General features: G+C 40.7%; 1 protein-coding gene and 2 long non-coding RNA genes across 3 annotated transcripts in view; 2 read left to right on the top strand and 1 right to left on the bottom strand.

The window, feature by feature from the left end:
- Window positions 1–12,007: 12,007 nt before the first annotated feature.
- Window positions 12,008–21,103, top strand: LOC140542139 (uncharacterized). Its single transcript, XR_011977977.1, has 3 exons — window positions 12,008–12,079; window positions 18,122–18,221; window positions 21,054–21,103. It is a non-coding gene; the product is annotated as an uncharacterized lncRNA (long non-coding RNA).
- A 363-nt stretch (window positions 21,104–21,466) lies between these two features.
- Window positions 21,467–26,072, bottom strand: part of pappab (pregnancy-associated plasma protein A, pappalysin 1b) — an 85,735-nt gene continuing 81,129 nt past the window's right edge. The window contains exon 22 of the mRNA XM_072664988.1: window positions 21,467–22,753. Coding sequence (XP_072521089.1) covers window positions 22,649–22,753 — 105 coding nt within the window. The 3' untranslated portion in view covers window positions 21,467–22,648. The remainder of the gene's footprint in view (window positions 22,754–26,072) is intronic.
- On the top strand, window positions 22,814–25,466 carry LOC140542127 (uncharacterized). The gene is made up of 3 exons (XR_011977976.1): window positions 22,814–22,878; window positions 23,276–23,352; window positions 23,561–25,466. It is a non-coding gene; the product is annotated as an uncharacterized lncRNA (long non-coding RNA).

Below are 26,072 nucleotides of genomic sequence, written 5' to 3' on the forward strand. Positions count from 1 at the left end.
AAGGCCATGGCAACGAAAAAACAGACGCAGCAAATTAATAAAATCTGTGTAAATGGCTTTGTAGAGTCACCCTGCATTACTCAAGAGCTAATAAACTCCATTCCCGGCAGATCAAATGTGGACTATTAATCCACCCAGATTCAATATATTAATACCTACATTATGAATACCTACTGTCATCTGTTGCTGTGACATCACACTATATTCAATATGGCTTATTATCAAACATAACAAAAGGGGGGCCTATTTTGGGGCACAGTAGGGACACACGGATATATGGGGCTTCAAATAGGCTACTTGTAAACAAAGTTGTAGCACCGTGGCAAAATTTCCTTAAATTTTAACTACGTAAACTGCGTAAACATGAATACATATATATTTACTAATTTACCAAGACAAATACATAGCTTTAATAGCCTTTTTAATGGCCAAATAATCTTCTTGTCCTTCACTTGTGTGTCTTACATGTACAATAAAATCTAATAAAAGCAAAATAAGATATATTTGACCTTTACATCATTTTAGCTAACAGTTTTAATAAAAGAAAGTTATGTGCATTTTAATAGTCATTTAAAGTCATAATTTTTTTCTGGTTTGTCTGACAGGCTGTAACTGTGTGACCTGAAACTCTGCTTTTGGATCTTTCAGAATACTTGGTCAACATGGTACCACTGAGACAGAACCACAAGATTTTTTTCCGAACTTTTTAGACCTTCTGCTCATAAACTCTTGTTTAGCAGCTTCCTCTAACTCCGGAAACATTTGACCAGTGGTTGTGTAGATACACGTACTTATACACTAAAGTCCATATGGGCATTTCTGTCTAATTTCACACATGACCAGGCTCCCATCTCTACGAATGAGGAGAAACGGGGGGACGGGTCTTTTTGTTGCAGGACTTTGTCCCTGAACAGATGTCATGTGGATGGTTACGAGAACTCCCGTTCATATTTCAACCATAAAACCATTTATTGCTGTATAATGTGTGGCAACTAAAGAGGCAAATGCTAAAGTGAAATCCCGGCAGGAGCTATTGTTTACTTCCCAAAAAGGGATTGTGTCCTGGGATGAGGAGGACGTATGGTCATCCAATATAACGGTGTACTCACAAGTGAGACCTGGCGGCAATGTGTCACTTGTACAGTAGGTCTAGCTTAACTGTAGGTGCTAAATGAAGCTCTGTGTTATTCCCTGACTGAAGGCCGTCTCTATTCCTGGGAAAAGGTATTCAGTGTGAAAAGGTGGGGGGGAAACACTAAAGCACACATCTTACCGTTTGGGTTAGGCTAAGCTCTGTGCGCAGTCATGAAAGCTAGTTGGATGGAAGGATTGCTTGAAAAGACCTTTGAAATGGATACATTCCTGCAGCCCCGAGGGGTAATAAGCTAGAAAAACAAATTAAAGGAAATTAGACACGGGTAAGAAAACAAGACTGTAATTGCGATGTGAAATCGGCTGGTTGAGGGGAAAGCCTGAATAACATGGTTTTTGTGTGTTGGGGGCTAATATAGGGCGAAAGATTACCGTCTTTGCTGATGCTGGTGTTGATGTAGAGCTTTGATACAGTATTTTAGGCTGTCAACAAAAAGTACAACATTAATATACCTGCCCACACACACACACACACACACACACACACAATATTACTTAACGACACATTCCAGTATCTTTGCCTTCAGTAATGCATCATCCTATTTCTGTATAGTTGACACAAGTGTTCAGTTAGAAAAGCCCATAGAAAAGCAAACATTCTATATAGGGACAAAAGTATTGGGACACCTGCTCATTCATTGCTCCTTCCAAAATTATGGCTTTTAAAAAAAGAGTTTTTCCGCTTTTGTTGGAGTAACTGTCTATACTATCCTGAGAATAAGGCATTCTACCAGATTTTGGAGCATTGCTGTGAGAATTTGATTGTATTCAGCAACAAGACCATTGGTGAGCTCAGGATGTTCATCTCCCCAACTCATCCCAAAAATATTGGATGGAGCACCAACCCATCCATCATTCCAGAAAACACAGTTCCACTGCTCCTCAACTCAATGTTGGGGGACTTTATACCTCTTGAGCCCAAGCCTGGCATTAGGCATGCTGCCAATAGGTTCATATTTAACTGCTTCAGAGAGTCCTAATCTATTGGCAATACTTCTCTACAAGGACTAGACAAGCTGTGTGTGTGTGCAGATTTGCACATCTTTGTCAGCAATGGGTGCAACTTAAAGTAGCTGAATGCATTCCTCAGCAGGGGTGTCCAAATACATCTGGACATAAAGTGTAAACTGGCAAAGATCTCTGAAATTGTAGAACTGTGTTCTCTTGAGTCAGGGACCTTCGTTCTTTGCTTTTGGGATAAGTAGAACATTCAGAACTGATCCTCCAACATCAATAATTTCACTGATGCTCCAGTGGTTGAACAACATCAAATCCTCACAGCAATGTTTCAATATCGAGCCTAAATCATCACCAGAAGTAGGGGGGGAAAACTCCCTTTTAACGCCCTTGATTTCAGAGCAAACCGCTGAGAAGGTGTCTACAAACTTTTGGACATATATTGTATACAGGGGTAGGAGGAGTGGTCTAGCAAGAAGGATGATGTAATTTCACCCAGATGCCTCCTTTACAGTAGAGGAGGGAAGCAACACAAACACTGCACCTCTTACTGTTGTAAACGCAGTAACAGCACTGATGAATCCATTCGTCTGGATCGTGAAATGTTCGAGAAGGGTCTGAAGAGCATCCTGTGATTGAGACGAATGAAGGTATATTGATAAAGCCCTTAAAAAATATAAGTGCACATGCTGTACCTTTTGGAATAGTTTATGTATGTGTTTTATGCAGTATTTCTTTAACATAGTATATTTTCATTTGCTGTGCACCCTTTTTAATGCATGTTTGGGGTGTGTTTATCCCTATAGATGGTGCTATACTCATGGATTTCTACTTTAGCCCAGCTGTGCTGGCCAGACAGTCTATATTTAGGAAAATCATTTGAGGGATGGGAGGGCAGTGCTGTGTGTGCGTATACGTGTGTGTGTGTGTGTGAGAGAGAGAGAGAGAGAGAGAGAGAGAGAGAGAGAGATTCTCTGTTCAATAGTAAGGGTATGTGAGGTCAAACACAACACGCAAGACTGAACTCCTCTGGACTTGCAACTTTTCTTTGAACTGCAGAAATTTACTGATTCCCAACCAGAGCATTGCAGACAGCTAAAGGGGGGCTAATAGGGGGTTAATGAGTGGCTGTTCAAAGGCCTAAAATGACAATGCAACCAGTATATAAGCGTATCTGGTAAGAGGTGCAAGCAAATAAGCCAGTACTGTTGTTGGCAGTGATGTACAAATGTGTGGCAATGGATGAAATATGGAAGTGGTGACATCATCACCTACAGCATCCACAACCTTCAACATGCACCACTAGTCAAAGAACCTGTTGCACCAAGGACATCAATCCTCAATCCTCAGGTCCTTACGTTTATTAAGCTTGATCAAGGCTGAAAAGCTCAGCACACATCACACATCACATATCATATGCACACACACACACACACACACATATATATATATGGATTAAGAGGCAAATAGGGGGTCCTGGCTGATAGCGGCAGGCATCGACAGCCACTGCACTTCTTTCTATGGCTGCTTTTCTTTTTCTTTTTTTCTTTTCAGCCATAAAGGATGACCTCATCGCTAAAAATGGCTCCTGGCTCCTTCCTCGCCTCATCATCAGCAGATTGGAGAATGGGCACAGAGCCAGCTTTCTCCATCTCTTAAAGGCACAGTAACTCCCTTTTTCTATATCACTCTATCATCTCGCACCCCCCGCCCAACACTCCCTCCGTCCTGGACTCATGTATGTAGATGCATGAAGTGCAATACTTCCAAACCTCCTGCGAATGCTCTCACACTCTCTTTTCACAAGCCGGACTCTTCGACATTTACACTCACAGTCAAGTCCAATTAGCTGACATCTATAGTCTTCCTATTACACTACTTGGATGGGTCGGGTATTTGTAGTGGCGGCTATATTTTTCACACGTGGGATGTTGCAGGAATGCCGGTTCCAAAACCCAAGGTGGGACACCCAGTCCGATATGACTGTCCCTGTTGAAAACTGTGGGATGTTTTGGTCAGTACTGCAGACTGTAACATGGGTCAATCGCTGCTGTGTCTTAGCATACGTTTAATCAATAAGCCATGCTGAGGTGATCCTGCAACTTAATCTGTGGGTTCCAGACGATATCATGAGTGTAGTGAAACAATGTGGCAGTGGCTGACCCTTCTATGTAATGCCATGAGATGGGTCACTCATGCTTTATCTGACACTTCCCTCCATTCAGTCACTGTAAATAAAACTGTAAATTCTATTAAAAGTGAGGTGAATGAAATAATGGCAATACAGAGGCATGTGTTTGTTTGTTTGTTTGTTTATTGATCAGAGATAATGCATATTGACCCTTTACATCCTGGACATAGGTCCACATTTTACTTTACATAAGTGAAATAATTAGGCCCTAAAATAGAACCCTGACTGCACAGAAAGCTAAATGGTTAACAAATAATTCCTAATAGTTGCATTTGGATTAACAACTGGATAATGAACCTAGGGTTCAAGGGGCTAATTACCATAAAATCCCTCTTGGGTCCCTGAGGCCTGATGTTCTTTGCTTATATACACACTAAACACATGACACCCACCCATAAAACTACCACTATATCTAACAGCATTGCATTGCTAACGCTATGAAATGTGTCACTAAAGTCTCTTGGATTCTCATTTACATTCCTTTTCATGCAGTAAATGTTTACAAAAAAGGCCCACAACACAAATGCAACTGGGACATTTTATATGATTGAAAGCATATCAGATACATTTCTGGTCATTCCTGAAATCTGAAAAATCCACCTAATTGATGTGGCCCCTTCCTCTTTTTTTCTTCTTGCACATGAGGCACTATCCTGCTGTTCCCTCCGGTGCCCACCTCTCTTTCGCGGCCTCAGATGTTTCAAATTAGGCCTTTCCTTTTCCCACTGTAAATAACCCCACTCTGCAGTCCCTCTGCCAACGCTTGAAATCCTCCAAAAGTTTTCATTTTGCATCATTCACCTCAAAGTATGCTTTAGCTCAGCCCCCCTTCAAAAACAGTGCCACAGGCTGATTAGAAAAATCTGGACAATTACAGTCAGCTTAACCTCAGTGTGCCAGTGTCTCCCACCTTGGGCTCCGAGCACGTCCAAGGAAAACAGATGCTAATGATCTATGCCGCAGTGTGTGTTTGAAAAATAAAATGATTAACAGCAGTGGTTTAAGGTAGTGGTTTCGAAAAAGCAACCCCTCAGGTCCAACCGAGACTGTCGGACTGCTAGAGTAAGGTCAGCTATAAGCTGAGCGTGCTAGAGAGAGGTTGCTTGTTGTGACTGTAGCGTGAGTTTTTGTCCCTTGAGTATACACCACCAAACCACGGCATGTGTGTTAGACCTGGCTAGTAGAGGATTGGCTAGTAGCTTCCCACCTCCTGGCTATTAGTATATACTCACAAGGAGGGAGGGATTATGTCCAAATGTTTGTGGACAATGCACCCAGATGTGGTGCACAGACACACACATAGCTTGTCTATTCCCTGTAGAGAATAATTGCCAATAGAAAAGGACTCTCTGGAGCAGATAAACATAGACCTACTAGGCCAGGCTAGAGGGGTGTACAGCCCCCCTTGCATTGAGTTGTGGAGCAGTAGAATTGTGTGCTCTGGAATGATGGTTGGTGCTCCATCCAGTACTTGAGATGAGTTGGGATGTTGGGGATGAGGTGGGATGGTTATCATCCAACATCCTGACCTTACTAACGCTCTTGTAAAGCTGAATGTCCTCACGGCAGTGCTCCAAAATCTTTCCTGGACAATAGAGACAGTTACTCCAACAAAAGAAGGATACAACCATTTAATACCATTGACACCACATCTGTACTTGCCACTATGTCAAATATTGTCATGTGAACATTTTTAATAGTGTACTTATTTTAATACTGTACAGTATTTTAATACTGTACATTTATATTTACTATAAAGTGATTTACATTTTAGTGATTTTCAGAATTAATATTATTAGCCATGTTTTATGGACATAAAGGCCAACAAATCCTGAAAATTTATTTGTGAATTACATGGTGTTTTAGTACTATTACTACTGGCCTCAAGACTACAACCTAATACTCTTAGTCCTGTCTCAGCCTCGGGGTAAAGAGTACCTGCCGTTAATGAGCAGCAAGTTAATTAGCAGTTATTAGTTGCCAGCAATCACTTAATAAGGCTTATTAATAATGATGTCTAACATCGAAAATGTTTTGCAAACAATTATGATGTCTAATAAGCAGTAAATGTGCTCTAGAACTGGTTTAATTGTGCACTAATGAGGAGCCAGTTAATAACTACTGGCTTAATGAGGCTTAGTAAAGGCTTTATAATGTCCTTCTACATGGAAGTGTTCTTCTTTTTTATTTCATGTAACTTTTGGAGCATTTCTTCTGATCTATTCAAAACATAAAGTCCGAATAGCTTAAAGAGCAGCTGGTGGGAGAGTTAGTGAACATCCTGCGTGCCCAAGCGGACACTGTTATCACGATACCACAAGGCCACCCAAAGCATATCATTGTTTTTGGCCATGGAGATTTATCTCTTTTTTCTGTCTTTATCTAACCTTTATCTAACTGAATAAGCAGGACCCTCTGTACAAAGACCTTCAGTAAGAGGGATTCACAAAAACTGTGATAAACAAAGGCTGATTTTCTGCTTCTGCATCATGCCACTGACCTCCAGAGCCCATGTCGTACGAAGTGCTCACCTGATGCAGGCCGCTGGGTTTTCACTGACATGCAAAACAAAAGATTACCGACGTCCACAGCAGCCACCACCCCCACGTTCCCAACCAAATTCCTGGCTAATTCTAAACAGCTGTGTATTGCTTGTCTCGTATTGACAGTGCGTGAGTTCTTGAAGCCATGCGCTGCACTGGCCCTGACCCCATGGCCCAGGAACTGCATGATCCCCACGTTGGTGTAGACTGCTGTTTGTTTTTTTTATGACTTACACAGCTGAGTACTACAGTGGATGGAGGAGCAGCGCTGCTCTGTAAAGCCATTTTTCCAGTATTGTGTGATGTCATGGTGCAGATAAGGGGGACAAGTTGAACTTTACTCAAGAGGCTTTTTGGCAAGTGGCGCTACTGTCAGAGTGTTCAGAGAAATGGACTGCGTCCAAGCAGACTAGCCGTGCAAACCTGGGGAAACGAGGCTGCCAAGTGCTATTCTTCATCGTGCTTTGGGAGAACACACAGATACATGTGCACACACACACACACAAATGTGGTATCATAAATTTACCTGTTTTTACTGTATTCCACTGTCATAACAAAGCATTGTATCTCCAAAATAGTGACTTTACAGGAGAACACAAATTAAAGCCTACATTTCTGATGTATTTTATTTTATTTTCCCTAAAGAATATTATGATGTCTTTATGAGTCTATATTCCACATAACATCATTCATAATCCATTTTTCATGTCCAGTTTTACATACCCTCTCTTTATTGATTTGTATGAACCGCCTGTAGTGTTTTTTGTTTTTTTTTGCTGTGACTTTATGACCATAACACAGAAACTATTGCAGAATTACACTCTATGTCTAAAAGTCTGTGGACACCCCTTCTAATAAATGCATTCAGCTACTTTAAGTTGCACCCATTGCTGACACAGATAAACACACACACCCACACACACACACAAACAGCGTGCCTAGTCCCTGTAGAGAATTATTGCCAATAGAATAGGACTCCCTGGAGCAGATAAACATAAACCTATTGACCCCATGGCTAAAGAGGTATAAAGCCCCCCAGCATTGAGCTGTGGAGCAGTGGAACTGTGTTCTCTGGAATCATGGAGGTGCTTCATTCATTACATTTGGAATGAGCTGGGGTGGTGATCATCCAACATCCTGACCTCATGTAAAACCACGACTTTCTGTATCAATATTAGTTGTATTTATTGTAATATTAGTGTTTTACTGAGGAAATAAAGATTTTCATTCCAGTGGGCAGAGTGAAACTGCTGTAGGCCAAATGGGTGATTACACCAAGTTTAAAATTTGGCTTTACATTTTATAGTACATTACTGGACTGAGTTTGTATTTTCCAAGTAATGTCATACCATTTCTGTTGGACCTCTTATTAAATGTTTAGGAAATTGGAAAAAGAGCATTAGTGTAGTTTAATATAACAATTACAATTTAACATGAATATTACAACACAATTATTGTTTGTAGTTTATGTGTCCATATATTATAGTTTTATCATCTGCAGCCATTATACACATTTGATTGAAGGTAATTCACAGGTCTATTAATAAAATACAGGATTGGGATTACGTTACCAAGAGTGGGGAAGCAAGGAAACACTTTGTGCTACTGATCCTAAGGGTTTGGCTCTTTGAGAGGACCTCCCATAAATCTTAGTGTTTGCAATCTAAACTATGGGATTTTTCCACCTTGATTTACGAGGCTATCTGATTTACTCTGACTTGTACGGCACCAAAACATGCAGCTCCTGCAATCACCTTTATGAGGCAATGTGTGCGGCTGCCCTGCCTCTCAATAGAAAACCAACTGGCTCCAGCTTCAGAGACTTCAGAGCTATTGACGGCCCTCTTGAATGACCTTAAGGCATCCCCCTCTTTTGACTGGCTTCTGCAGTGCCACTTGGGATTCACATTCAGATTAGGACAGAATGAAATCTTTCAGAAGGTCCAGGGTCATTTCCTTTTTTCCCATTTACAGTTTTCAATTTTCTTTTCTTTCTTTTTTTGGTATTATTCAGTCATGATTTAGCTGTTAGAGCAACTTCATAGTTGGCTGGAAGTGCATTCACTGTATTAAAGATTTTCCCTTTACTCTTTTTATTGGACGACAACATATTCTGCAGAGTAAGAGGATCTAAATCCAGATGCCCAGGTTTCCATTAAGGCCTTTTGCAGTGAGAGTGATCATTTTTACAGCATCTTACCGCACAACAAAACACTGACGTAAAATAGAATGACCTTTATGCTTGTCTCATTAATAAATACAACTGAGGCTTCAATTCATGCTATAATGCCATGATTCTGTATTTGTGATTTTAAAGGCATGGACACTGAGGGGAATGAATATAGGGGGACCTAATTGCTGTAAATCGTCTTGGTGTGATCTCTGTATACAGTATAACAGATAGATCAGGGGTGTTCAATTCAAGCCATAGAACAGTTTGTTCTATGATTGTTCTGTTTTAAGCACATCTGGTTCATCTCAGCTGTTAATTGTCAGGTTTAGTAGGTGTGTTTGAGCAGGAAAATCACAAAACTGGGCTGGATGTTGGCTCTTCAGAACAAAAATAGTTTACCCCTGGAATAGATAAAGTTATCTCTATATAAGATATGGAGTTTAGAATAAGTGATTTCTATATAAAGTGTAAATTATACAGTAAGTGGAGGCTCCTGAGTGGCACAGCTGTCTAAGGGCATTTTCACACCTGCACTTTTTAGTCCAGTGTGATTCGTTTAGGCAGGTGTGAACACAGTTATCTCACTCGGATGTGCATGTTTATCTGTCTGATGATCAGGAAGATCGAACACTGGGGGAAATAACTACAAAGTACAGAGTAAGTGATCTCTGTTCAAAGTATAGATTAAATGATTGCTGCACGTACTAAACTGAAAGCAAAAGCACAAGCCTTTTAACACAGATGGTGTCCATTCATTTAACATATTGAGTTCTGCTGCATTACCTCAAAAACATCAATCATAATCACTTCAGTAATAATAACCATATCTCAGCGCATACTCTCAATGAAAGACGAAATTTGAATTTCATGAGAAGGGTTTAATGCTTTCCTGTGTTGGCCTGTTTGTAAGGCAAAGCGAGGAGAGTGAAGAGTGATGAGGTGGTCATAGCGTAGGAAAAATACGAGCTGCAAAGTGCATGTTTTTGCTTTAAGCTTAATGCTGAAATTATATGGGAAGAACAAACTATTTAGGCATCTATGCAGGGATAATGGCCCGCGTCTTGATTGCGAGCCAGGAGAATTTTGGAGGGTAACACAATCCCCTGGAATCCTCGTAGCCAACCTGCTACGCACTGCAGCTCTTTCTCAGCAGCAGTGAATTTTGTGGGTGTCAGCACAGACTCATAAAAATCTCACATATAGAGCCTGGGTACATTTTGTACCACAAAAACACCACTTTTTACCCATGGAGAGAGAAAATGGGGCCTAAGCCTCGCTATAGTATTTCTTTCCTTTTGGGATGCTTTTCATTTTGATAGGCCTTACTGGTCCCGGTCATTACACACATTTACTTTTTATTGCTGAATTTATACCAAACAGATTAAGGCTTCCAAAAGAGCAACGGTTCCGCTCCATTCCAACAGTCTCAGCTCCCATCTTATCACTGCAATCAGCCACATGACCATTAGTGAGGTCAGATACTGATGTTAGATGATTAGTTCTGAATCACAAACACCTCCAACTCATCCCAAAGGTACTGGGTGGAGTTCCTACACTTCAGAGAACACAGTTCCACTGCTCCATGTTCAGGTCCACTCATCTGCTATACCTATCTCTGCAACAGTGTTTGTGGACACCCTACTTTAAGTTGCACCCATTGCTGACATAGATGTGCAAATGCACACACACAGCTTGTCTAGTCCCTGTAGAGAAGTATTTCCAATAAAATAGGACCCGGAAGCAGATACCTCTGGCACCATGCCTAATGACAGGCATTGGGTATTCTTTAAACCTGAAAACATAATTCTATAGCAGGCTACAGGCACCTGCAGCACCCCAGTAGGATGTGAGTTAGGTTTTTTATTTTGACTGGAGTGCTCCTTTAACTACACACCTTGTGACAATAAAATAGCATAGTCAAATTACAGTAAAGAATCAGGGACTGGCTTTAATCAGTAGCTCAGATTAATTGTTAATTGGGCCACAATAGGCCTGGTGTGGCCTTAATCTCTGCCGCTGCTGTTATGCCTCTTGTTTACAGTGCTGTGCATTTATTTTCACACTGACTGCTGGCCTTTGGGTTCGCAGTGGTTCCTGTCCATATTTAACCTCCCAGAATAGCAGTGAAAAATAACAAGCTCCACTACTTGGCGTAACGGTTCACCACCATCGCCTGAGGTCAAGTGCATTTCCAAAATGGATTTGTTCTTCAGATTTTCCTTTCCTTGCGGAAGGTGGGGGAAAATCCCTCCTGGAAGAGGGACACCCGGTCCGGGCACAGCCGTCGTCCCAGAGCTGCCGGGCCTCGCGGTGACCTCGCGTTGCTGGGCCTGAACCGGCTGCTCTTAAAGCCACAAAGCCACACTTGTCCCCTCTAAGCCAATTTCATCGCAACTGCCTGCTTGGAGCGGAATGGCCTGTGATTGCAGGCAGACACAAACACATTTGGCCATTGTGGCTGGGCCAAACGTGTTTACTGACAACGGCCAACGGACAGCGGATGTGTTTTCGGATGGAGTGTAATTCCAACTCTGTGTATACGTTGTCTCTGTGTCTACAGCTAGTGTGCCTCTACAACTAGAAACTCAACGCTCAATGGCTTCTACTATTCTACTGTCATTTTACGTTGTGAATGGACCAATAGGAATGCTCCAGAATTACTCTTTACATTAACGTTAGATCTTGGGTATACACCCTGGCCTAATTAGGGTGCTGATATTTTTAATGCACATATGGATATGATATTTAATTTTTTTTAATGTTCACGACGTGTCTGATTTGTCAGATCTCAGTTCTGTGCCTATTTGGTTCAAGGCCTAATAAAGGTTTATTCCCCCATGTGCATGTAAGAGAGCCACAGGGTGGGGGCGCTGTGGGAGCTCACTGATTGGTGATGTCACGCTCCGAAAACAGGTGGGGAAAAACCCCAAACCCACCGTAGTTGAGAGTTGACAACGCGCTGAGTTCGTTTGAAATGGAGAATTAAGCACACCTGGGGACCAAGCCTGCCAGAAAACAGTTGAAAACACTCCCAAGACCATTCCCTTGATTTTGCGCTCTCAGGTACGCTGTTTTATCCTCTAAAAGTGTGTCATTTGAGCTTTAGTTAGCTGGAACACGGACCGTACTGTGGCGTTCAGCGTGCTGGCTAACTAGCTAGCTAGCAATCTAGCAAGCTAGCGAAGTAGCTATAGCTAGATAGCATTAGCTGACTACGAGTCCAAACTCGGCAGACCCTGCCTCAAGTTGACTTTCTACTACTCCCAACACCAGTCGCTCGACTTCTCTCTCAGACACAAGTTTTATGCTCAACATTTGTGTCGGTACCTCGGCAGTTAGTATCAGCAGGCTGATGTGGAGGCTCGGTGGAGCTGTTGCTAGCTGAGCTAGCTCAGCAAAGGCTAGCTTAGCGAGTGGGCTACGGATTCAAAACCATGGAGAAAAACTTTTCATTTCAGCTCTCTGTCCTTTTAACAGCCGTCACACGATCTGGCTCTTTATGTCTAAACGTTTATAAGTGTGTTTTTTTTTATTAGCCAGACTTAAACTGGTTATGTAGTGAGCAGACTGTTGTGCTGCTAACAAAGCTAGTGCTAACGCTAACGTGTGTGTTTCTCCACTTAGTTTGTCACCCTGTGAGCAAACTGAACTTTGTATTTGGTAGTTTTTTCAGTTTATTTTTTTAAGTAAAGCTAAAGGTTGAGGTAGAACAGAAGGCATGTGAATGTATGTGAATGTGGGACTATTTGCTCCAGTACAGCTCCTGCCCCCCTCGGTAATAGTCAAGTCAGATTTATTTGTATAGTACTTTTTACTTCAACTGTTGTCACAAAGCAGCTTTACAGCTTTTGTACCACAAAACACCACTTTTTACCCATGGAGAGAGAAAATGGGGCCTAAGCCTCGCTATAGTAGATATTTCTTTCCTTTTGGGATGCTTTTCATTTTGATAGGCCTTACTGGTCCCGGTCATTACACACATTTACTTTTTATTGCTGAATTTATACCAAACAGATTAAGGCTTCCAAAAGAGCAACGGTTCCGCTCCATTCCAACAGTCTCAGCTCCCATCTTATCACTGCAATCAGCCACATGACCATTAGTGAGGTCAGATACTGATGTTAGATGATTAGTTCTGAATCACAAACACCTCCAACTCATCCCAAAGGTACTGGGTGGAGTTCCTACACTTCAGAGAACACAGTTCCACTGCTCCATGTTCAGGTCCACTCATCTGCTATACCTATCTCTGCAAGAGTGTTTGTGGACACCCTACTTTAAGTTGCACACTGTTTACATAAACAGTGATTAATAAAAGACAGAGAAGAAAATAACGTAAGACATGATATTGATGATAATGATAATACCGTTTCCCACACTGATACTCTGAGACGGTATGAAAAAGGTGGATACCGGACGATCTTCGCCAAATCCCAGATATTTTTGGCAATTTTGCAAGAAAAAACAAGCTTGCCTAAATATGTCGGACCGCCAGCAGCTGCATAGAATTGTGAATGTCGTTTTTACAATGGAGAGTTCAGGACCATAATGTATTGATGCTGTCCAATGAAAAACATCAGTAACACAAGTATCTCCATTTTTGTCTGTTTTTAGTTTTCTCCATCCTTTAAACCCTGTGAGATGAATGGGCCAAAATAAATGCTCTACATTGTCTTGAAATAAAATATTTTTACTTTGACTTCCATTGAAAGTTAAGCAGTTTATTCCGTCTCCTGTAAAGTTGCTGTTTTGGAGATGCTTGTTTTTCTTTGGACAGTGACAATATGCTCTTTATTTTGAAAACGGTTTTGTGCCACAGAATGACCCCTATTATGTTCCATGCACTTTTATTTTATGTGACCCTGCCTAGTTTTTTTTAGATGTGACGGGTCAGCGGTGCAGCAGTGATGCAAACGCCATGGCAGTGATGCTGAGCGAGGCCAGTGTGCTAACACTGTGGTAGTGATGTTAAGTCAACATGCTATTGCTATTGACTGACACACACATTAATGCCTCACTATGTCTTTGTACCACTTCCCTTTACAATAGTATTTCCAGCTCGGGCCCAACTTTAGCTCACGTAAGATTGCTTGTCCAAAATTCTGGGAATTTTTAAAGTTTGGTAACGGGTAATTATAGGAATATAATGGGAATATTCTAAACTAAAGGTGAGAAACTTACATATAGTTGGTAAAAAATATATACTGAAGCATAATCTTGGCTAAAATAATTAGATATGATACCAAAACAATTGAATAGCAAAGCTGCTCCTAAATCCCACATTACACACTATTGAAACCACAACCACCCCCCCCCACATGCACTGTTCATTTTCCATCACATGTACAGCATATGTCCAGATGATTTCTAAACCTGACACTGACCACTAGCTTGTGGGACAATACCTGTATTTGATTTGATGTTAATAGTAAATAATTAATAAGTATTACTTCTTGGCTACTTCTTGGTTGTTGAGGCTAAAAATATAGGTAGCTAGCCTTGGTAGACTGACCTCTTGCTAGCCTTTTAACCTTGGTAAACTAGTCTGAAATGAAATTGCTCATTAAGCATTTCTGATAGCAACTGTGAGATTTCACCTTGATTTATTAGTTGCTTATATGTTTCAATGCTATTACTGTCAATAAATATTAACCTCATTAAAATGTACCGGACCTTACGTAGTCCTTTGATCCAAATATGTGCTTTCAGTAGGGCTGAGTGTCAGGAGGAATGAACAGTGCATGCAGGGGGTGAGGTCTCAATAGCCCTTCAGTTTGTAATGTGCCATGTGCCTGGGATTTAGGAGCAGCTTTGCTATTCAACTGTTTTGGTATCATATCTAATTATTTTAGCCAAGGTCATGCTTCAGTACATTTTCAACTATATGTAAGTTTCTCGCCTTTAGCTTCAAATATTCCCATTTTATTTCTGTTAATTCCCATGGTAAGTTTATTTTTATTGTTATGCCTTCATGTCTGCTGTTGACAAAATACACTACATTGATGATAGTGTATAATAAAGTTCCTTTAAATTAATCAATATTTTCTATTAATCCCCATAAATTCCTATTAATTCCCAAAGTTCCCAAACTTTCCATGGAAAGTTGATGTTTTGGAGCTGAAGTTAAGGGTGATTTACTGGACATTTATCAGAAATTTCCTGATAATTCCTTGCAAACAAGAGGCCGTTCTTGCACATGCGTGTCACTTACTCACTCAGCCAGTCAGTGCGCGAAATCGTCTTCTAGGCCAGATCGCAAGGCAGTCCAACAATAATATGGCTTTTAAAAAATTTTTTATTCATAATTGTTTAGGGCCCAAAAAGAGGACGTTCCTGAGAGAATCTGGTCATCTAAAGTGATGGCCTTTGGATGAATCATTAAGGAGGTGGAAGAACTAACTGCAGGTGCAAGTCAAGTCATGATATACAGTATACAGTGTATACGCTGTAAACACGCTGTATATGTGTTTTAGCATTAACACATTAAAATGTGTGTCATAAAGGTGTGTATAGCCAGCTCCTGTCCATATAACATAAAGCATCAGATATTTATCATACTTTTCAATGCGTTAAACATTTATGTAAATATTGAAACACACGTTACATCATTGCATAACCTAACATTTTAAACAGGTTTTAGTGACCAACTTAAAATTGTAAAAAAAAAAAAGCCTGGTTGTTCTCCATCTCTTCGCTAAATCTCCACACTTTAGCACATTTTCTCTCGAGTTAATGCAGAGGCTCAGCAGGCAGAGCAAAGCAAGCTTATCATGCGCCCTTGGTGTCATTCTTGGCCCAAATCCCTCTCTTGGCCCCCAGATAAGTACAAACAGCTGGTGGCTTTAGCACTGGAGATTCCTCCCAATCAAGACTATGTGCTGGGTTTGCAGTAATTACAGCATTAGCATTCCCTCAATTCTCCAGCAGTGGCCTTCACTCTCCGCTCAAACCAATCTGCTTCTGTCTAGCGCTCCGGTGGCAGCCAACTCCAGAATTCAATGAGGGCTTGAGAGCCAGAGGCTAGGGATTATTAGGGTCAAAGGGAATACTCTGAGAAGGGGATTGGGCTAGAGATGCCTCTGACATGCAGGGCTGCACGTTCTTCAGTTTGATTAAAGCTAGAATATCCTACAGATCTTACAGCTGGATGAGCAGAGATGGAAGCAAAGAGTAGTGGGTTGATGGTGATCAGTAGTGAACTCAAGTCCAGTTTGAAGAGTCTTCAGTGCCAGGAAGGGTTCTTTGGAGCCTTGGGCTTTTAGAAAAACTTTTTTAATGGATGGTTCTTCAAGGAAGCTTTTTTTTGTATGTGATACCATTTTTATAAAAGTTAAGCCTTTTAAAGTTTAAAAACTTTAACATAACATACAGGTTCAACACTGATCAGCCACAACATTAGCACCACCTGCCTAATATTGAGAACGTACCCCTTGTGCTGCCAAAATGGATCTGACAGTTCGAGGCCTGGGCTCCACAAGACATCTGAAGATGTCCTGTGGTATCTGGCACCAAGACAATAGCAACTGATATCTTACGAAATATCAGTGAGTCTTGGGTGCCCATGATTCTGTTATCAGTAAACCAGTTGTCCTTTCCTGGAGCAATTTAAGTAGGTACTGACCACTGCATACCAGAACAACCCCACAAAACTTGACTAATGTTATTATATGATCCAGTTGTCTCGCCATCACAGTTTGGCCCTTATCGGAATGGCTCAGAAACCTCCTGACCGCCTTTTCCTGCTTTCAGCACACCACATTTAAGAACTAACTGTATACTTGCTGCCAAATATATCCACTCCTTGACAGAAGCCGCTGTAGATGATAAATCAGTGCTTTTTACTTTACCTGTCAATGGTGCTAATGTTATGGCTGATCTGTCTATTCTAATTCTGGTTTATCCTAATCCTGCAATATCTATATATTCAAGGCATGAACCATGTAGGAACCTTCATTGTAGGGATGCACCAATCTTGCTTTTTCAGTTCCGATACAGATACATAAACTTTGCATATCGGTCAATACCTGATACCATTGTTGAATTAATAAACCATGTACCTCACCAGGAGACGTTAGGCATCAGGCTTGACTTAAACATTACTAACTTTATAAAACAAAATATAACAAATTAATACATAGATATGTGTACTTAATTGCTATGTATTAGTCACTAAAATAAACAATTGTGCAGGACACAGCATTCCAATTAAAAATGAAAAAGGCAGTCGAACTTGTATATTAAATAAATAAAATGTTTTAGCCTATTGTTGCATTACAAAGAGGTTCTTTAAACTTAAAAAAAAAACCTTTTTAAATTCATAAATTCATCTCATTTACAGAGGTCCCTCCAAGGGTCCCTCCCAGTTTTTTTTCTAAGATATTTGAGGCCTCTTCTTACGTGTTTGTGTGTGTATTTAGTGCAAATAATGAAACACAACTCTGCAAATTCTGTTTACTTAACCAGTGTTTATTGTCTAAATAATACATATCAGGAAAAATAATGTCAATGTCATTACTATTAATACTGTTTGAGAAGTTTATGAAAATATACAGTACACCAGTTGTCTGTTGTGTGGGAAAAAAAAAAAGTATTGCAAAAAAAGAAGGGGGGGAAAAAGAAACCCAAAACAGTAAAACATAAAAGAAACAATGAGGATCCCAATTGAGAACTGACAATAGGTAGACATGAGCGGATTACAGACAAACAGAATGGTGGTAAGTGCCCAAACCAGTGCATTGAATGTGTAGTCAGAGTAAAGTGGGTTCATTAACCAGTGCTTCCGGAGACCAGTGCTTATACAGCGTAGAAGTACAACTCTAACCCTCTGCACTGTGACCTGCAGGGCCACACTGGACAAACGTCAGGCCAAAGGAGAAGTGCAGCTGTTCTGTTTGGTCATGTTGGTTTCTTTAGATCAGCGCAGTATTAAAAATGAAAAGATTGTTGTCAGAATAAAAGCAAATACATGCTCATGTAGCAACAGCTACGAAGGTTGGACAGGCTTTACACATCAATGCTAAAAGTCAAGTTCACCCTCATTTATGTTAAACATGGATATGACCTGTACTCTGCCTTAATTTGTGCTCATTCTCTGAAATCGTGCAGATGTGGACGGGCGGAGCCGTGTATCCAGTGGTTCAAGTAAAACATGAACGCTGCCATTTGGACACAACAAAGCTGCCTCTTTCGTCTTTTTTTTTTTATAGTAAGTACGTTCACCTCCACTACCGTCTCCATGTTTGTTATTGTCAGAAACTTTTGACACTGAACTGCCCTCTAGTGGATGTATTGTGTGACATCCATGCCAATGTAAAGGACTCGTAGAAGTAGCTATGTTTGCAGCGTTTGAGCCTTTTAGGGGATGTTGTAGGGATCTGCGTTCCAAGTCTAATGTTGAGTATATAATGGGAGGTGGGACAACAAATTAGCCACCATGCTACTATTAGTTTCATTAGTTGGCAAAAAAAAAAAAAAAAAAACGCTACAATATGCGACGGTTACGTTGTGTAATGGTTATTAGGTTTAATTGGTTTGCTGTAAATCTTGTCTCAGTTTTACATCTTAAGCTCAGTTAGACAACAACAGTTACTAAAGTAGAAGTAGAAAAGTACTGTATAAAATAACTTTCTGAATGTGTGAGGCACGCCTGTCTGTTCACGAATCAACGTGAGACCTTCCTTTTTTTAATGCTAAAACTGAACGAAACAGAGATGCTTTTTCCTCCCAGTGGGACGCTGCACAAGAGGCTGTCTGTATACAGGCAAACATCAGCAGCTAATCCACAACAAACCTCCCTCTGCGTTTCTCACATATTCTACTATTTACATTAAACCACGTGAGCGCCTTCCGTCCCTGACCTTTTCAAAGTGTATACACAAACACACTCGTAGGAAAGAGACGTTCCCTCGCTGCACTCCCCCCACCAAACTGAATATACACACGTATGGACTTTAAAACAGGGGAGGAATTCAATAGAGCAAAGAGGCGCTTTTGTACAGCTTTTCTCCGTTTGACATTTTCTAACACTGCGCTTACAGAGCAGGGATTGCTTATTACTGATGTGAGCGTGGCCAAGGGAAAGGGGTCATTCCTTCCGTTTGTTTGCAGTAAGGTTAGACCTGTAGTTTCTAACTGAATTTGATGGACTGACAGAGAGAGGGTAAAAAAATAATAAAAAAACCAATCTGAAAAAAATAAATGAAAATAAAACCCCCCAAAAACAAAACTTTTCAATCACAATGTAACGTTTACATAGGAGACATACAAAAATAACTTAGATGAACACTGTGTAAATATAAATAAAATCATTCTTAATAAATAATTCTATTATTTACACCACTGTATATTGCTAAGAGACTTAAATTACTAAAATACTGAATAAGTAAGCAGCAAACATTACAGGCATGAGGTACAGCAAAAGGATCCTGTTGAGTTTACAGTAGAATAATGTTCTATATCTTCAAAAACATCTGCAATCAGACTTCACTTGTTTCAATGTACTTTCAATAAGTTTTTCATGGCTTACGGAGGAAGAAAAACAAAAAAAAACTGAAACAGGGTTAACATAGAATTTGCAGCCATAGTGAATGAATATATACTGAGGTTTTTCTGAGCCTCTCCAGAACATGGTTGAAGAAGACATATACTGAGACAGAGAACTCAAGTGCTCGGCCCCTTTATTTTTTCCCCCCCAGCTGAAACGCTTTTTGATACTGCTTCATGAAATTGCACATGTACTGGCATTTGTTCTAGGCACTCTCTCCAAGTGATACTTGATATAAAGCAGCAGTATTTCTCGTATTTATTATTACATACAATAGCATACAGTTTAACACTGAGCATAAAGACATTTATAAGGACTAAATATCACATGGTACATTTGGAAATAAACAAACAAAGTCAAACTGAGCACAGATCTACGTTTGAATGCGGAACGATAAACCCACTACTCTACCACTGTACCTACTCGGTCTTCCTTTCACTCTATTTATTGCCATGCTTTTCTAACTGGGGTTCAGGTCAGTCCTTTGGATAGCCAATGATGATGTTAGCTGTACAGTATGTGTATGAGTAGCTGTGAGTGATATGGGTTTTTGTTTTTAAAGCTACCCCCATATTTCAGGTGCTAAAAAATTATGTATCAAAAGGAAAGAAACACTGCAAAAAATATTTTTAAATACATATAATGACACAGTAAGCATTTCATGTATTGATTACAATGACCTGTCTGACCATAGCAGCTTTTATGATTTTTTTCTATTTACGACATTACAAAGACAAGTGCAGTAACTAAGCTTGATAAAATACTGATTTATAGTGATATACTTGGAGTACCCTCCTCAGTACTCTACACAAACACGATAGAATTTACGCAGTCCTAATCCGTAATCTTATACCACCCATCCTTCTGTCGCCGCAGAACACAATAGGAGCATTTCTTAACAAATGTAATCCATAAAAACCTAAATTAGCCAAAATGGCTTGTTGAACTAGCGCAACCTCAGTTTCTGCTGAATGTGCAGTCTTGCATTTCCACAACTACTACCACATCTACTGCCGTTCCCACATCATCAGTAACAGATGCACGAGAGGACGCCACAGCTTGTCCGTGTCCGTGGCACTTCACGGACACTGCAAAAGACTCAGATAAATGTCTCTCAGCCGTTCTGCAGCACTTGCAGTAGACGGATACGTATGATCTCCAATAAAGGTGAAACAGTAATTCTTTTGGCTGTCCCATAAGATGATAGCAAAACTTTATAATGTTCCACGTTTAGCTGGCGTAGTACGTTACGGTGTTCACTACCAATTATGATTGCATTGTGGGAGATTGTAGTGCCCTCAAAATTACACTCGAATTCTCTACGTTTCGGACACTCAAAGAAAAATAGCTGACTTATTCAAAAGAACCCTACAAGGTAAATGGGGATTCATTTTAATCACAGCCCTGAAATTTGATGCTTAATTCTAGTCTTATTCCTAAATCCTAAGTTTTACAGTGGAGATTCTAATTTACATTCTTTATGTCTCAATGCAGATTCTACGGAAGTGAGGATTAAACTACAGACTAATCAACAGCACCGAAGAAGAGAATCAGGTAGATTACACATTACTACAGGTCATAGGCTATGCTATCTACTCTCACGCTTATTCTTTTTTTTTTTTTTTTTTTTTTTTTTTTTGAGGAACTAATACTGGGTTAATAGTAATCTGGAATAGGGTACTACTGAAACTACTGTGTGAAATGGGGATTTCATGCATTTACTTTACTTTTAATCTCTGTACAAATGATTGAGCTTCTAACTCTGCATATGTTTCATATCGCTTCTGTCACTCAGAAACCTTGCATCTCCAAAACAGCAATTTTACAGAAGTTATTCATTGTCAATCATGAAATTTTAAACAACTGGCAGAATTAAGAAAAAAAAAAAAAAAAAAAAAAGCACAAGGTTGAGAACAAGGTTTTTGCGTGACAGCGTCGATATGCTCTGGTGAACATTTTCCGTAAGCTGCATTATGGCCAGAGGTAAGATGAAAGGTAGACTGTGTATGCAAGATTACGCTATAAAAAAAAAAAAAAAAAGGTAATATTTTGGCTGTGCTGCCAAAGCAGCAAAACTAGCAGCAACAGCTGTGCTAACACAACTCTGTTCACATCTCCTTGCAGCCAGTTTCTCTATCTCTCACTTTCTCCCTGCATCCCTCCCTCCCTAGCACTCGCAGCTGGAGAGGAAATTCATTGGACTAACGCTTCTTTTGAGGTGATACTTTTCAGACTTAGGTGTGTGTATATTCTTGATGGTCTAGAGGGCTTGTTTTCTCTTGCTTGTGATTTCCTGCCACCCCAGCTGCACCCCTACATGTTCCTATATACCACCTACAGTTTCCTATGTTTCTTGTAGTGGAGTGCTAATCGTAGGTCCAGATGCATCCATCAGAATTGTCTGGTGGGATTCGGTTTGGTTAAAGAGCATGGCTTTTACTTTTCCTATGCTGTATCAGACAGCTAATGAAAGGAAACACAAAGAGAGCTATAGGTGATGTGAGCGGCGTTAATTTATACAGCTTTTATGAATGGCTCTGTGGCCAGTATCAAGATCTACAATGGTGGACTTGACTTATCCTAGACTGCCAAGCATTTTTCTTCAATTCGCCCGTTTTATGTCTGTTCTATTGATTATTAGTATATTTTTCTCACACAGCTACATTTTAGCTGCAAACAATCTATATTTTTTCTCTTTGTCTGTTTGCCCTTGCAGTACATCATGTGTACAGAACGGTGACCTTGCTGCGGTTGTAACTTATAAAGGAAACACAAGACAATAAAACTGCCCGGTCCAGGCTAGTGTCCAAACTCTGTGAAACAAGCTTGAGCTGGATCCTAAGAAACTGCCTCCATTATTCATCCCTATTTAAACAGTATGTATGTCATTGTACTGTGTTGTCTGTTTGGTTGGGTGGCATACCCTGGTGGGCGAGTGTTGCTGGATGAGGGCTTGGCGGCAGGCGTGTAGGGGAACAGTGTGAGTGGATTGGCCCTCTTGTATAAGCAGCATGGAGAGAGGATTTTTTTTTTCTTTTCTTTTCTCCGGTTTCCCCCGTCAGGTGCTCCCCGGGGGCGATGGCCCAGTCTCAGCCCAGCATGTGGTGTCGGAGCCCCTTGCTGTTCTCCTGGGCATTTGGGTCCCGACACGAGCAGTCTTCTCGGGTGTCGCAAGTCATGGGGAATGGGATTACCTGGAAAAGAGCCAACATGACAAGTTACACCACGCATGGGAAACGGTTTTTCATTTCTGCAGTCTACGTCAGGAGTTGGATGGTGTGGAAAATCTCTTGACCTCAGCTTACACAGATTCCCTAAGGTAACAGTTCTTTAGGAAACAAATCAATGCCTAATGAGTTTGAGTCAGTTGAGCTGTTCATGCTCCACCCACAAACAAGCTGCTTCTTAGCAACTGTTGTTAATTTGGACAAGCTGCACATAACTGAGAAAATTCCCATCCCATCATCAATTCTCATCCCAAAACACAGTTACAAACTGTTACAATTCAGGGTTTCTGTTTGGATTTTGCATCAGTTTGTGGTAAACAGATCATGCTCTCATTTCACATGACTGTATGAGAAGGCTGCGTAATGGCAAGAATGTGTCTAAACAATATCACGATGCAGGGGTTACGATTCTAATGGACTGAGACATATTGCAAAACTGTAAGCTTTACGATATACTGCCATTTTCTTAACCAAATTCTTCGTGTTCAGAGCGCCATTTGGTGGCCTCAAGGTGCCATTAGAAGACATTATTGCCTGACCGGCAGCAGTGCGGACATTCTAAGAAGGTAAATAGCCCACATGTAATAGTGAGAAACATTACAGCCAGGTTTGATCTGATGGCATGAAGTGGTAAATCTTTGGACAGATTGCTTGTACAGAGTGACTGGATATTTGAAGTTTTAAAAAAAATATTTTTTTTTTTTTAAATGTTACCCGTTCCCCCGCCCCCCCCCCCCCTTATTTTCTCCCCAATTTGGCCTGCCAATTACCCAGCACGTGATGCCCTGTTACCATTGAAGGCGGACGCCGACGCATTTATTGAAGTGCCGCTGAAGCAACATCCCTGGAGTGCTGCCTACCTGACTCCAACACACCAGCCTGCAGACGCCAGTGACTGCCAGCACCACAACGAAGTGATGTGTTGAGGAGAGCACCATCTACCCACCCAGGAGAAAGCAAGGCCAATTGTGCTGTCTCTGGGCCTCGGCTGCCGATGGCTAGCAGCATGACCGGCTATGATTCTATGATCATGGTGACAGCGCCTTAGTCTGCTGAATCTGTTGACCCATTATCAGGTACATCTACGTCTAATTTATACAAATGGAAGTTCTTTGAAAGGGATTTTTACATTTGAAGTAATTTGAGAATTGGATTATAATTATATATTGATTATACGGTTTCAAAATCAATGCACTTCAGCTGCTATCTTTAAATGCATTTTACACACCTAGTTGGATGGAATGGACAATATGAAAAATATATTTTATGGTGTTAACTAACTGCATAAACATGACTGGATTGTTCTGTAACACGTAGCTTTCCTAAAATTCCCTTCTGCTGTTTAAAACTCAACACACCATCCACCTCAGGACATTTAATGTCCTCCCTTACTTTCAGTGTGAACAGTACAGTAGCACATTGTTTCGTGATGCTTCCTATACTTCCACAGGTCGGCATGCACTCGGTCAGCCTAAAGTGAACATCACAGGGTAGCAGCAGGACAGGGCCCAAGTGAAAAAAAGCAGAGCGCGTATGGGCGCAAAGAAACAAGGCCTTTTTTGTGTTAGGGAGCCAGTGGAGGGTGGAATGGCCTCTCCGTGCCCTGTGAAACACATAGGGCTTCCCTCTCGGTGTCCCCATACACCATGGGGGATTTTCCCAACTATAAATCTGCTCTATTCATGATGCCCACAAGCTCCGGCACACAACATTCCCGCATAGCCATACTCCTCATTACAACCCGCCAACACTTCTCCAGGCTGTGTGTGTGTCCAAAAAAAAAAAAAAAACGTTTTTGTTGCCCTCAAGCATCTCCAGCAAGTCCAGTGACTAAAAAGCCATTACACACTCTCTCTGGACTCTGTCGGTTTTGAGGATGTAATTATTACAGGCTTGACTAATAGCAGACACAAATCCAGATATACGTCACTGAGAACCCTTAGGCAGACAAACCTTTTGCTGTAAACAATAAGCTGCTTTTTTGAATAGAACAGTGAAAACAATACATGGTTTGCAGTGTGAATGAACAGCAAATCCCATCAAACCAAATGCTGGTGCTGTGTTCAGAGACTTTGTGCCCTTTAACTCAGAAATATATCCATAGAGAAGATTATTACAGGGGTATACAATTCTATATGCTGCAGATTTTACACTGTAGACAGTAAAAGCAAAACATCCATTCAGATTCAAAGTGTGGACAAAAGTATTGGGACACCTGCTTATTCATTTGAATTCATTCATCAAGTGTACTACAAAGAAATTCTCCTGCTTTTGCTGGAGTAGCTGTCTCTACTACTAGACTTTAGAGCATCATTGTAAGGATTTGATTGCATTCAGTGAGAGAGCGTTAGTCAGGATGTTAAATGATCACCAGCTCAACTCATCCTAAAAGTATTGGATGGAGCACCATCATTCCAGAGAACACAGTTCCACTGCTTTACAGCTCAGTGCTGGGGGGCTTTTTACCCCTCTAGTCTGGCATGGTGCCAAAAGGTCTCTGCGAGACTCCAGATAGATACTCGTTGTGAGTGAGCATTTACACATGTGTCAACAATGAGTGTAACTAAGTAGCTGAATGCATTCATTAGAAGGGGTGTCCACAAACATTGACATGTAGTGTCCAAATATGCCTATTTGTGTTTGCATGATAAGTCACTGTACATCATTGTTTGCATTTATCAAAACATTCAACTCTCAATAAATCTAAGCATCACTTGGACATTATTACCTGTTAATAAAGTGTTTCACTAACAATAATACTCTATGTATTGTCATTATGATTTCGTGATACTGGGCATATCAAGGGTAGTTTGACGTGCAGTGGTGTTTGTTTGGGAGGAAATGGCTTTGGAAGCTGTAGTCAGGTAACACAAATGTAGGCAGTCACACTCTCCCTGTTAGTCCCCGGGACCCCAACATCTGGATAGTATAAATATCGCGTATTTCACAAGCATGAGACAAGCTCAAACACAAGCCTTAACAGAGCTGGCGGTGAGACATGGGCATGCACTGACCAGAGTGGAACACGCACAAAAAAGAGAAAAAAAACACCCTAAAAAAAAAAACGGCACTGACGTTGCTTCTTTGCACTTACACTGATGTTCTAACAACAACTGACCTTATCCGTATTGACGTCACTCAACCAATCAGAAGCCAGGGATATGTGCTTTCTGTCAACAGTCTCCATGGGAATATTGCGAGCCAACAGTGAGTTTTCATCTTTCAGCCATAACATTGGTGAAATAATTAACAGCGCTGTGGAGAAATACTTGATATCACAACGGCC

Source organism: Salminus brasiliensis, chromosome 20, assembly GCF_030463535.1.
Source record: "Salminus brasiliensis chromosome 20, fSalBra1.hap2, whole genome shotgun sequence".
Classification (NCBI taxonomy): Eukaryota; Metazoa; Chordata; class Actinopteri; order Characiformes; family Bryconidae; genus Salminus; species Salminus brasiliensis.